At 38.6% G+C, this 13,692-nt stretch overlaps 1 protein-coding gene and 1 long non-coding RNA gene across 6 annotated transcripts; one reads left to right on the plus strand and one right to left on the minus strand.

Annotated features, from left to right (window-relative positions):
• Positions 1-3,163: 3,163 nt before the first annotated feature.
• LOC133741459 (uncharacterized) lies at positions 3,164-5,069 on the plus strand. 5 transcript variants are annotated; one of them, XR_009861938.1, is made up of 6 exons: positions 3,168-3,472; positions 3,586-3,744; positions 3,854-3,933; positions 4,010-4,071; positions 4,551-4,628; positions 4,862-5,069. XR_009861938.1 is itself a non-coding variant. In XM_062169353.1 (5 exons), the coding sequence occupies exons 1-4, from the start codon at positions 3,403-3,405 to the stop codon at positions 4,609-4,611; spliced, it is 369 nt and encodes a 122-aa protein (XP_062025337.1). In that variant the 5' UTR covers positions 3,164-3,402; the 3' UTR covers positions 4,612-4,628; positions 4,862-5,069. The 5 variants fall into 5 exon arrangements, 2 of the variants coding, with proteins under 2 accessions (XP_062025337.1, XP_062025338.1); XR_009861937.1 differs by having other exon boundaries at positions 3,586-3,679; positions 3,763-3,933; XM_062169353.1 differs by lacking the exon at positions 3,586-3,744 and having other exon boundaries at positions 3,164-3,472; positions 3,763-3,933; positions 4,010-4,076.
• A 1,613-nt stretch (positions 5,070-6,682) lies between these two features.
• On the minus strand, positions 6,683-9,808 carry LOC133741095 (uncharacterized). Its single transcript, XR_009861601.1, has 4 exons — positions 9,015-9,808; positions 8,608-8,931; positions 7,830-7,904; positions 6,683-6,914 (listed from the first exon to the last, which is right to left on the minus strand). It is a non-coding gene; the product is annotated as an uncharacterized LOC133741095 (long non-coding RNA).
• Positions 9,809-13,692: the final 3,884 nt, after the last annotated feature.

The raw sequence follows: 13,692 nt of genomic DNA on the forward strand, positions 1-13,692 counted from the left end.
GAATAAACAAAAGTAACAGATGTCTGTGTAAACGGTAAAATATTTTTACACGGATATCTGTGTGAAGATCAATTCACACTGATTTCTGTATGTATTAGAAATTAGTTTATTTCGAAACAATTAATTTTTTTTTGTTATGTGAATTAAGGAGGGACAGATTTCCGTTACAATAAGTATTTGATACAGATTTCTGTGTGAAATGAGTAATACACACAGATTTCCGTGTGAAAAAATTGACACAGATATCCGTGTGAAAAGAAAAATTGACTACAGAATTACGTGTGAAAAGGAGACTACACACAGAATTCCGTGTGAATAATGAGACTACACACAGAATTCCGTGTAAATAATCGACTGACAATTAGAATGACAGTTAGTGGTTACCGAGGTAAATACACACGGAAATCAGTTGTAAATGTGTAAGTATTTCACACAGATTTCCGTGGTTATTCTGCTTATAATTAGCAGATTGATCAAATTTGGCCATTGTTCTCATATAAGTATTTCACACGGATTTCTGTGGCAAAATAATTCCGAAGAAAATTATTATCAATAAAAATAAAAGCTAATGACTAATTATTTATTTTCAAAAAATAAGGGCGGGCTTATCAATTTATTCCCGCTCAATATTTGAATATTCCCACAGATTACTGTGGATACTGTTGTAAAAAAAGAAAAAAAAGGATAACACACGGACATCTTACATTTGCTAAAAATGTATTTCAGACAGATTTTTGTACGTATTATAAATTAGTTTATTTAGAAATCGTTAATTTTTTTATGTTATGTGATTTATGGAGGGACGGATTTCTGTTACAATAAGTTTTTGGTACAGATTACTGTGTGAAATAAATATCAGTAATGGATGTCTGTGTAAAAACTAAAACCTTTTCACACGGATATCCGTGTGAAAAGAACAATTAGCTACAAAATTCCGTGTGAAAAAGTATAGGTGTATATAAGGTTGACCACTTATTTGATATCGAAATAACGGCGGATTGAGTTAATTTTTTTACACAATACCTATTAATACACTATAAATTGATAGGTAATGTCAAATTTATTGATTTTCAATTTTTATTTTTTGGTTCGCACAAAATTCTTATATGTCTACTAATGTGGTATAACTAGTTTATTAGTTGTAAATAAAAGTATACCTTCCATGAGCAACAATGCGTAGGAAATAGACTTTATCAAAATCGACCGTAGGATGTTATCATGATAAGAATAAATGGTTGTGTTCAAAATTTCAGCTATTTTCGTCGTCGTTTGGGTTTCGATCTAGTAGGTCAACCCTAAACTTTAAATACTACATAAAACTAATATGCTCATAACCGCTCACTCGTAACTTATTTTTTTGATCTGTAAACTCTCATGCTCTCAGGGGTAGAAGCTATATCAACTAATGTAAAAATTTCTGAAATTTTATCTCCTCAAGGATCGGCTCCCCTTTGGGAAGTAGAAGCGTTAAAAGGGTTGACCGGTTTTTGGTACAGACATCTGTGTGAAATGAGTAACACACACGGATATCTGTGTGAAATGTTAACACGGAAATCCGTGTGAAAAGAACCATTAGCTACAGAATTCCGTGTGAATAACTCTATTAGCTACAGAATTCCGTTACAATAAGTTTTTAGTAAAGAAAAGTATACCTTCCATGAGCAACAATGTGGAGGAAATAGACTTTATCAAAATCGACCGTTGGATGTTGTCATGATTAGAATAAATAGTTATGGTCAAAATTTCAGCTATTTTTGTTATCGTTTAGGTCTCGATCTACTAGATCAACCCTGAACCCTAAATACCACATAAAACTAATATGCTCATAACCGCTCATTCGCAACTTATTTTTTCGATCTGTCAGCTCTCATACTCTCATGAATATGAGGTATACCAAATAATGTAAAAATTTTGAAAAGTTTATCTCCTCGTGGTTTTACTCCTCTTAGGCAAGTATATGTGTATATAAGGTTAACCACTTTATTTGATATTGAAGGAACGGCAGATTGAGTTAATTTTTTTACACAATACCTATTAATACGCTATAAATAGATGGGTAATGTCAAATTTATCAATTTTCAATTTTTATTTTTTGGTTCGCACAAAATTCTTATATGTCTACTAATGTGGTATAACTAATTTATTAGTTATAATGAAAAGTATACCTTCCATAAGCAACAATGCGTAGGAAATAGACTTTATCAAAATCGACCGTAGGATGTTATCATGATAAGAATAAATGGTTGTGTTCAAAATTTCAGCTATTTTCGTCGTCGTTTGGGTTTCGATCTAGTAGGTCAACCCTAAACCTTAAATACTACACAAAACTAATATGCTGATAACCGCTCACTCGTAACTTATTTTTTTGATCTGTAAACTCTCATGGGTAGAAGTTATATCAACTAATGTAAAAATTTCTGAAATTTTATCTCCTCAAGGGTCGGCTCCCCTTAGGGAAGTAGAAGCGTTTAAAGGGTTGACCGGTTTTTGGTACAGACATCTGTGTGAAATGAGTAACACACACGGATATCTGTGTGAAATGTTAACACGGAAATCCGTGTGAAAAGAACCATTAGCTACAGAATTCGGTGTGAATAACTATATTAGCTACAGAATTCCGTGTGAAAAACTCTATTGCTACAGAATTCCGTTACAATAAGTTTTTAATACAAAATTATCTGTGAAATGAGCAACACACGAATATCTGTGTGAAAAGAAAAATTAGCTACTAAATTCCGTGTGAAAAAAATAGAATAGAGACAGAATTCCGTGTAAACAATAATTAACATGACAGTTATATATTACCGAGATAAATACACACGAAAATCAGTGGTAAATATATATGTATCTCACACGGATTTTCGTGGTAAATTTATTCCCGCTCAATTTTTTGGAACAAATTCAATTTCCCTCCCCTAGTAGTATTACACACGGATTTCCGTGGATTTCTGAGGTACATACACACGGATATCCGTAGCAAAGGTAAATGTATTTCACAGGGATTTGCGTGGAAATTCCGCTTATACCCAACAAATTGCAATCGAATGATAGTTATTGGGTTACCGTGGTAAATTCACACGGATATCTGTAGTAAATGCAAATGTATTTCACACGGATTTCCGTGTGAAATACTATAAACACACAGATTTCCGTGCATAATGCTGCTTAAAACCAGAAAACACTTAACCAAAATCTAAAGCCTCCTCCGAATTGATCTCTCATGTCTCCCTCTCTCTCTCATCTCCTCCACCCACTGCCCCCTCCCCCACCCGATCATCAATCAGACATTCAGACTTCAGTTCCTTTCTTCCTCAATCATAAATCCACTTTCGATTTCGATCCGATTCTTCTGGGGCGAAGTGTCGAACTCCCTATCTTGAATCTGCCTCTTCTAGAAGCACCATGTGCTCAAGGCCAAGGATGAGAAGGCCCTCCTCGTCTGTGCGAAGCCAGTCGCCGTCTTTGGGCTCAGGTAATGATGGATCTCCGAGTAACTGAATAGTTTGAGTTGATTTTGTAGTTGCTGTGAAGTATGGGATTATAGATCTAAGTGCTAAATCAATTATGTGATTTTTTTTGTTACAGAAACCTGGAGGTGATCCCATGGTGTCGGTTGGTGTTGATATTGTCCACTGGAGTGTTGATATTGTCCACTACAATTTTCTTTAATTTGATTGCAGTATGACTCAGTATATGCATGAATTGAATGGCTGAGCTTTTTTAGCTTGATATAGCTAATACAAGGTTTAATTCTATCTTCAGTATGGCTGAGCTTTGATTGCATCAGTATGACTTGGTTTTCGATATGTCCTTGTGATTTCATTTCGGTGACGGCGCTGGGTTTGGGCGACAGGGTTTATGCTAAGATTTCTAGGGTGGAGATGGAGGAGCGTCCGCAGAGATTGGATGGAATAGGACAATCCCAATCTGGAGGTAGAACCAAATTTGTGTTTCGTTTTATTTCTTGCGGTGTGTTATTTACAGTTGACAAGTCTAGTGATTTTTGCAGGTCTCATTTTGGAACCTATTGATGTTCTACTGCAAAGACGGGAGCAAAAGGCATTTACAAGGGTATGGTAAATTACTGTCCTTCGTGTCAAAGCTCAAAGTGGCTTACATTTATCAATATCATGCAGCCACTTCAATGCATGTCAAAGCTCAAAGGCACATATTTAATATATATGATCTTGACATATATAATGACACGTATTTAATATATATAATCTAGACATATATAATATCATCAGTATAGTCTGATCGTAGGAGGACCTACTAGTTGATCATGTTGGTTTTCCTTATATGTTTGCCCACTTTGCTTTTCCTATGTTCATTTCCATTGGGTAAATTCAGCATATGGTTACCGCATTTTTGATTGCCAACGTGAAGATTATATTTTCCTTAAGAATGCTTTCAATCGATCAAGATTATAGCATCTTTGTTGTTCATATCTTATCCAGCCACATTTCACATTTGCTGTAAGTACACTTCCAGATAAGATCATAATGTTTATACTCCATCTTCTGGTTAACATTTATCTATATATTTTCCAGGTTCGTTCTGCAACCATTATTTCCTGCGGAGGCTAGCAATGATTGGAAGGGGCCAATATGATGCTGCCTATGATATAGGTCAGTTAACTATATTTTTTCAGAAACATATATTTACCCTGAAGACTGCATTTTGTACTTCAGGTGATACAAAATTTTGGATTGAGATCTTGTGGGTCAGTCTCAGAAACTAAATAGGCAATATCTTGTTGTATTTCTGGTTATGTTCAAAGTTTAGTAATGTGTGTTGGAGTTGGTTTGTTTCTTTAGAAAGTGAAACTCATGTGTGGATTCAAATGACTCTTGCTTGACAGGGAACTTGATGTATGCTCATTCTTGGACAAGGATTATGTTGTAATCTTAGTGATATTCCACCTTGAACAACAATGTATACTAGGAATGTAAAGAACATCTTGCTATGAATGTAAAGTTTATTCATGTTCGATTGAGTTGTGGATTTGTTCACTTGATTGTAAATATTTGAAGTGAATTTATTGTACAGAAATCAAAACTATTATTATGTTTGGGTTGCAAATTAATTAGCAGAAATATTTTTTTTTAAAATGCTGTCACTATTACACACAGAAATCAGAGAATTAGGGTACATAGATCTCACACAGAAATCTGTGTCAATAAGGTTATAGGTTTTGACACAGAAATCCGTGTGAAATAGAGTTGGTAACAGAAATCCGTGTGAAATACAGTTTATACATTTAGCACAGAAATCCGTGTGAAATAGAGTTGTTCACACGGATTGCGTTCCATTGCGGTAATTTATATTTATGGAATTATAGTGGGGCCCACGTAAGTATTTCACACAGACAACATAATCCGTGTGAGATGAGTACATATTTGACACAGAAATCCGTGTGAGATAGGTAAACATTTGCTACAGAAATCCGTGTGAAATAGAGTTGTTCACACGGATTTCGTTCCATTCTGGTAATTTATATTTATGGAATTATAGTGGGGCCCACGTTAGTATTTCGCACGGACAACATAATCCGTGTGAGATGAGCATTACCCCCCCCTCCAAACCGCACGGTAACACCAATCTGTGCGTGCACTGTGTGTAAAAGCTATCACACACTGAAATCAGTGTGAGATAGTCTTATTACCCACAGATTAAAATCCGTGGGTAATTGTTGTTTTGCTAGTAGTGTGCAGTAGCACCATTGAACACCGAATTCTGCTACTATAACAACTTCGGTAGAACAAGTGAGCTCATCTTGAGTAGGTTTAGTTTTACTTGCTTCTAGCTAGGTCTAACTTCTGACCCCGCAATTTCACGAAGGGAAGCTCGTTACATTATTAGGGTTTAGGTTGTTCCCCCCCACTTACATCTTACAATGAATTCTCTAAAATAGATATAGATCTAGCTCAGCACGTACGTATATATGATCAGAACTTGTACATGGCGCGTATGCCCTAGTGTTGCCTTTGATCAAAGAAGATAGCTATTTGACAAGTTGTAGAGCAAGTTATTGCTTTGGCCGTGTTCCGAGTACCAATGACTTAAGTCTAGAGATTATGCCATCAGTAAGCTCATGTTAAGTTGAGATATGGCACTTAGCCATGTGGTCCTGGAAGAGTCTTAGTGTTGCTGTTATTCCTCTTTTCACGTTCGGCCAGGGCTTTTTTTTTTCCTGGTGGTACATTTACTGATTATGCACATGCTCTAGTCAATGGTGATCTACATTGGGTTCAACGGTTGTAGAAGAACTTCATTGTGACGTCTGATATGTCCACTGAACTGTTTGACGAAATAATGATACCTGAAGTTTAATTTGAGAAAATGAGATGTTTCTGGGGGAATCACTTGCTTTTTTTGAGAGATCCGCTTATGGGGAAGTGTTTATAAAGAACTTGACATGTGGGTACGTAATGCATAAATATGGTGTGGCGGATCATGGACCAAACTATTTTCTATATGCCCGAGTGAATTTATGTTCATGCTGCTTAGGTTTAGAAAGAGTAAAGTCCAGTTTTCTTACTGGAGTACAAGTATCGCTGGACCTAGACCAAGCAAGTAAATTATTTTCAAATTTGTGTGTACTGGGTGGTGCTACTTCATAGACACTGTTGTAGAGGACTAGTCTCACTTGATCAACCCAATGCTATTTCGTACTACAAGTGTCACGCCCCGAATTTTGAATAATAAATTCAAATCCGAAACATGAATAATTACAATTACAAAATCCAAATCTCGAAACTTCGAGTTCATTATTACAATTCACTCTCACAAGCAATATTGTAAAGCTCAAATGAGCATAACACACCTCACAACGTACAATTGCTGTAAAACTCTAACAATTGCTCTAACCGCACGATCACCGTCCTGGTTCTCCTGTCCTGTAGGATTACCCGCTACACAATTTGAATAGTGTACCAGGAGTTGCAACAACACAAAACCCGGTAAGCTTTTTACAGCCAGTATGAGTAAACAAGAAAGAATTGTTGATTTATTTCTTTACAATTAATATAACTCAACACAATCACCATAAAAGGAAGGATACTCTTGAGGCTCTCTTTTAAGAACTCATTCTTAAAAGACTCAAGTATCCTCAACACTTCTCACATAAGACCCCTCACAGTCTCAAGTAACCTCAACATCACTCATACATGACCACTCACAGTCTCAAGTAACCTCAACATTTCCCTCACAACACCACTCAACAATTGGCAGACAGACTAGAGCTCTAACTGATCGTTTCCACCTACCCGGCGCGAGAGCGTGGTTCACGATTTAATACTATTCAGTTCCACCTACCCGCCGCGAGAGCGTGGGTCGCTGATAGTATGCCATGGTCACCCCGTGACCTATTGATCTCCACAGATCATAACAATTTATTGTTCCTCAACAATAAAACTCAACATCTCTCTCACTATATTGTTTCTCAACAATAAACTCAATACCCCTCACAATATATTGTTTCTCAACAATAAACTCAATACCTCTCACAATATATTGTTTCTCAACAATAAACTCAACACAACTCCAACAGTACATATTATTTCACGTAAATAATATATATACATAGACATTCGCACAGGAATGTCTATTAATACCAACTATAGTTCACACGCATTAAAGCAATAAATTCATTTTATACTTAAATTCATTTTCTTACCTGTGAGCCGCAGCCCTATGAACCGTAGTTGATCAAGTTCATATTATTTCAAAACAAATCTTTATTTCATAAACAATTTCCACACAATTACGACAAAAAAATCAATTAATTATATTCGGTTCGTAATATGAACCATGTGAGGTTTACTCACCTCTAATCCCGCTGCGTCTTCTCAACAGCTCAGAATACGATCCACAATCGTCCACCAACTTAAACCGTCAATCACCTAGTCAGATACGATCTTAACTTAGCAATCATTCATAAACCACATATATACGGAAATCCAACGGTCGGATTCTAGTTTAATAATGATCCAACGGTCAGATCAAAATTATATGATGATCCAACGGTCAGATCCTCACGGATCGCCCTTAGGATCATCCTCCAAAATTATCACGAAGATCCAACGGTCAGATCTTCTTGAATCGTCCTTACTAACATCTTCACAAAATTATACGAAAATCCGACGGTTAGATTCTCACGAATCGCCTTCCGAATCACTATTTCACAATTATACGAAGATCCAACGGTCGGATCTTCGCCCATGACCACACAAAGCCACTGGGACAGTCATAAGATCAACATAACAAAACTACAAGTCCATCGGACGGTCCGATCTTCACAGATCACAAATCGAACGATCGAAATCGATCGAAATCGTAAAATTCATAACTTAATCATACGATATCCAAAAATTGCGTATAATATATCGAAATGATCGTATTGAAATATAGAATCTGAAAATGTACAGAAACCATATTTTTGATCCCCGGAGGTGGCCGGAAAGGGCCGCCGGAGTTAGTGGCAGAGCCGCCGCCGACCACCACAAATGGTGTCGGGGCCGGGCTGCTCTTCTTCCTCTCATCATGCTTAACAACTTTCATAACTAGCACGAAGTCTGAAAATGACCGGAAGGGGTCGAAAATTACCTTGAACAGTATGAAGGTGGCCGGAATTTTCCAGAAACCGGCGAGAAACTGCAGAAAACGGCGAGCTCCAATTCGACGTAAAAACGTCAATTTAAGGCTTCGATTCCTTCTGAAGAGTTGTTAAGAAACTCAAGAAGAACTCACTGGTTCAAGAATCACAGAAAAATATGGTCTGTAGCTCGAGATATACCGATCGAAAGCTTCGGTGGTCGGAAAAATTCCAGAATTTTGCAGAATCCGGCAAGGCTCGATTTCGACGTCAAAGCTTCAATTTCAGGCCTCGATGCCTTCTAGAGAGTTGTTAATAACATCAAGGGGAACCCACTGGAAAAAGAATCAATCAAAACGATGCACTACAGCTCGAGATATACCGATCGAAAGATTTTCGTTTCGGATTGAAAACTTACCGAGCTCCGACGAACGTGAAACCGGTCACTCTAGGTGCAATCCTCCTAGTATGATGATCAGCAGGTTGAGGGGAGTTCATGAAGCCAAGGATCGGAAGTTTTGGTGGCCGGAGCTAGGAGAAAACCGGCGTTGACCAAAATCGAGCTTAAATCGGACCGGGCTTGCCGCCGCCGCTACAGGCCGCGCCGCCGTGAAAGGCTGCCACAGACAGGTGCGCAAGGACCATACGAAGCCAATGGAAGAAGTTTGGTGAGGATCGGTGGCCGGAGGAGGAAGAAATCGTCGATCGAAGTTTTGGAGGCGATTTCCGGCGGGGAACTAAAATCGCAGCAGATTTTCCAATTTTGGAAAAATCTGTTTTTATTTTTGGAAATTTCCAAAAATGGAAGCTTTATACTAAATTGGAAACTTTTTCAAAAAATCATAACTAATTCATACGAACTCCGATTTTTGCGTTCCGCATATGCACGCGATCGTATCGACGAGCTCTACAACTTTCATGAAGAAAGTTTTCCCAAATTTTGAACGTATAAAAAGTCAACTTTCGCGAGCCCCTAAATAACGTTCGTTTTTTCGAAAATTAATCGTTCGAACTAATTCCACAACTTCTCCGAGCCTCGTACTCGCTCCCACTATCGTGAAATCATTTCTAAAAATCCACGGAATTTAATTTGGATTTTTCGGGGTATTACAATCTACCCTCCTTAAAGAAATTTCGTCCCGAAATTTAAGCGTAAGTCAATTCCTCTCAATTAAGGTTGACCTAATCATCGAATCTCTATCATTCCCAAAGTTGTAGTAATCTACAAAGCCACAGCCATTTGTATAAAAATACATTCCTATGGCCACTAAATCCTTTCGTCACGATGTAAATTCACAAAACAACTGCTCAACATCACTCCACATCAATTACACAAAATCATCACGTGGATCATCACAGAGATCATCACTTAGATCTTCACAGAGATTATCTCATAGATCCTCACATAGATCATCACCCTGTACTGGCATACAAGCACAGTAAAGACTCCCACAAAGCGTTTCGCTACTCCATTAGCATCACGGTAAATCTCTATAGTAAAACTTAAGCATGCACTATTCTACACAACAAATCATCCCCAAAAGTACACCAATAAAATATGTCACCCAGTGATGATGACGTGGGCTTGCTCAATCCTTGGGCTAAGCATTAGGGCTGGCCAATTGGGCCGAAGGAACCGAACCATTCACATTTCGAACCGGCCCGAACCAATTTGGGTTTAACATTTGGGCCTACCATTCGGGCCGAACAATTGGGCTTAACATTTGGGCTTACTATTTGGGCCTACCAATCGGCCCACCGACTTCCAGCTCGGCTACGGTATGAAATTGTACATACCGTAGGTATACCGTATATATGTATGCATACCGTACAGACCGTATATACGTATGCATATCGTACAACTGTATATACGTATGCATACCGTACAGACCATATATACGTATGTATACCATACATACCGTATATACGTCCGTATATCAAGCATATACGAGATCCAAAAATATTTGTAAGAGGTAAGGTTCGAACTCCCGACCTCGAACACAAAGGTTTTGCTCCCAACCACTGAAGCAAGAGCTGCCTTCATTAATATATGCTCACGTGTTATATTTATTATGTCATAAGCGACATAAATAAAATAACGGGGGAGGCAAGGTTCGAAACCTTAACCTGCTGCACGAAAGTTTTGTCCCCAACCACTGGAGCACAAGCTGTGCTTAATATAACGTGTACAAATATTATACTTATTATGTCATAAGCGAACATAATAAAAATAAACGAGAGGCAAGGTTCGAACCTCAGACCTCTTGTACACAAACTTTACACTCAACCACTCGAGCACGGCTGCTCACGTTATTATCCATACCAATCCTTTTATTTAACCAATTGTTTCAACTGTTTCAACAATTCGGCCCAAAACATCCAAGACTGTTTCAGAAACTCGGCCCATCATGTCCAAAACTGTTTCTGAAACTCGGCCCATCAGGCCTCCTCCCACAGCTACAGTGATGCCTTGATCCGAGACAGGCCCAAGTACGGCCCACTTGTGTCACGGCTTATCCCTTCCGTGATTTACGGCAGTCAAATCTGCTTTCGGCTACAGCTGTCTGCCACAGCGCCTCGAGATTCCCTCGGTCCCCTTACACGCTCAACACGCGCCAACAGCTTTTCCGGGTTTCGGGGCGACTTTAATCCAACGCGTGGATTCAAATTCTGAGATCGTTCATCCAACGGTGGAGATCTGCTCACCTTGTTCTATAAATAGGTGCATTCTGGAGACGCGACTGTTCACTCCAAAGGAAAAGAAATTTTCTTCCGAGCTCAAGCCTTTCTCTCTCAACTCTTCAGCCTTTCTCTTCTCAAATCCCCAGTTTTTCACTCTCAAATCTTCAATCCTTCTCTCTCAGATCTTTTCTTCCATTTGAAGATTCGATCTCTTCTTTCCTCTGAACTTTCAGATCTCCAATACCCCTTCATCGACCTTAATCCTTCTAAGGTCAATCTCCCACAAACACTCAACAACTTCGTTCTTCAATTTACACTTCCTCTCAACTCATCACCATGGAACCACGAACTCTGCAACTAATGGAGCTACAAACCCAGCAACAAATCGAGGATGGAGGAAACAACCAAGCAGCCGGGAGTAGTGCCAACACAGATTTCTGGCGAAGCCGTGCCAGGTGGGTTCCTACTCCAGATCAAATAAGGATCCTCAGGGATCTTTACTACGACAAGGGAGTTAAGACCCCAACTACAGAGCAGATTCACGAGATCTGTCTCCAGCTGCAACAGTATGGACAGGTTGAGGGCAAGAACATTTATTTTTGGTTCCAGAATGTCAGGGCTCGAGAGAAGCAGATGAAGAGGTGCAATCAGGCTGCTCAAGTGCCCATGGGAACTAGTTCTCCTGGTACTGGTGGATCCATTGATCTCAATTTTGGGTCCACTGGTTCTACTGGTGCTGGTGGATCCATCGACATCAATTTTGGGCCAGCTGGTGGATCCATTGACATCAATTTTGGGTCCACTAGTTCTACTGATGATGGTAGATCCATTAATCTCAACTTTGGTTCCACCGATTCTACTGGTAATGAAGGATTTCTTGATTTAAATTTGTTTCATATTCTTCCTCACCCTTCAATACTAATACCAGTACAACTCTTTTGGCACAACAGGAGGACAAACATCCCTGCAACAACGAGGAGGAGATCACCAGGAGGTTGAAACTCTTCCTCTGTTCCCCGTGCACGGCGAGGACGTCTTTGGTAACCCGAAGACTACTTCCGAGGAAGGTAGCGCATTTGGTTACTATTCTGGTGGCTCAGGCGGTTACAACCGTGGATCTCCAGTTTCTCTTGAGCTCAGCCTCAACCCATCCGGAGCTACTAATTAGGCTTAGTATAGCGTAGTTCCAATTTCCTTTTTGTAATATTAAATCAATAAGATGGTGTGCATGTCGTTTCTTCTTTTTTGTTAAACCAACAACAACACCAAGGATCAACCTTGGTCACCTAATACTATTTTCAAAACCATTGACAACTCTGCTGCACACATCAATCATAATGATTTATCACAAACAATCAATTAAGTTGCACAGAGGTCTAGCTAGCATCCTTAGAGTCAAACCAAACACAACAATTTTGTCGTTAGAATTAGGGTTTAATAAAGCTAAACACATCCTGAGTTAGCTAGGAAAAACCCACATCCTTAGAGTTACTCATACAAATCTTATAAAATCTCAACCATTTCCTCTATTAATTTCTCCATTAAACTTACCACAATTCATACCCTATGAATTTACGATTTAGAAACCGAATCAAACTCCATATCGCATAGTAATTCACTTGAACCACTATGGATACCCAACAATGTCACTACAATCAATACCCAAAATTGCACTTAACCATTTCTCCTAAAATCCATCACCACAGAAACACACCCTCATCTAATAACATTTACAGAGAGTTGACTCTAAATCTCCCCATTAATTACCGACCAAGATCAAATTCCATTTCAAAACTTTAAGTGTCCCGCCTACTTAAACTTAAAACACAACAACCTCAAATTCACTTCAGTCCAACTCCATACTACGATCCAAAACTTAAGAAAACTAGTTCACAAAATCAATTTCCTTCACTTAAATAAAACTATGTCCACAAGTCATAGTCAGGTCAACAGACCAAGGTGTCCAAACGGAGAATTTCCAATCCAGTTGTCTTTGTGAAACGCAAAATATCAATCAAAAATGATGCTCGCAATATCAACCACGTATACAAAACATGTTCCTCGGATCTCGATTTAAATTTAGAAATACCAAAACTACCACTAGTCCCACTTCAAATAGCCCTTAAGATTGTAGGTACTCGGAGAGAACTCAAATATATAGTCGTTCGTCTCAATCACTCAAACACGAGATCAAACTCCGTTCTCGCATCTCAAACTCTGCTCAACAACTTACAAGCACATGGAAGAATTAACCACAATAATTTCTTCCCTAACCGCAACACTACTCATAACTCCACATGAGTCTAGAATCTATTCAAATGCATCTGTATGTCCAACTTAAGAAGGCAAAATTACTATCAATTAATACTCGTATCCACATCAGATACAAGCATAGGTCCACACCATGCCTTCAA

Source organism: Rosa rugosa, chromosome 3 (genome assembly GCF_958449725.1).
Source record: "Rosa rugosa chromosome 3, drRosRugo1.1, whole genome shotgun sequence".
NCBI classification, from domain to species: domain Eukaryota; kingdom Viridiplantae; phylum Streptophyta; class Magnoliopsida; order Rosales; family Rosaceae; genus Rosa; species Rosa rugosa.

What these genes read in the sequence shown, in the direction of transcription:
- LOC133741459 (XM_062169353.1), top strand. Translation starts at nt 3,403, where the DNA reads ATGTGCTCAAGGCCAAGGATGAGAAGGCCCTCCTCGTCTGTGCGAAGC. An exon ending in AGGACAATCCCAATCTGGAG is followed by an intron (nt 3,934 to 4,009) that starts GTAGAACCAAAT and finishes TGATTTTTGCAG; the next exon opens with GTCTCATTTTGGAACCTATT. An exon ending in AAGGCATTTACAAGGGTATG is followed by an intron (nt 4,077 to 4,550) that starts GTAAATTACTGT and finishes TATATTTTCCAG; the next exon opens with GTTCGTTCTGCAACCATTAT.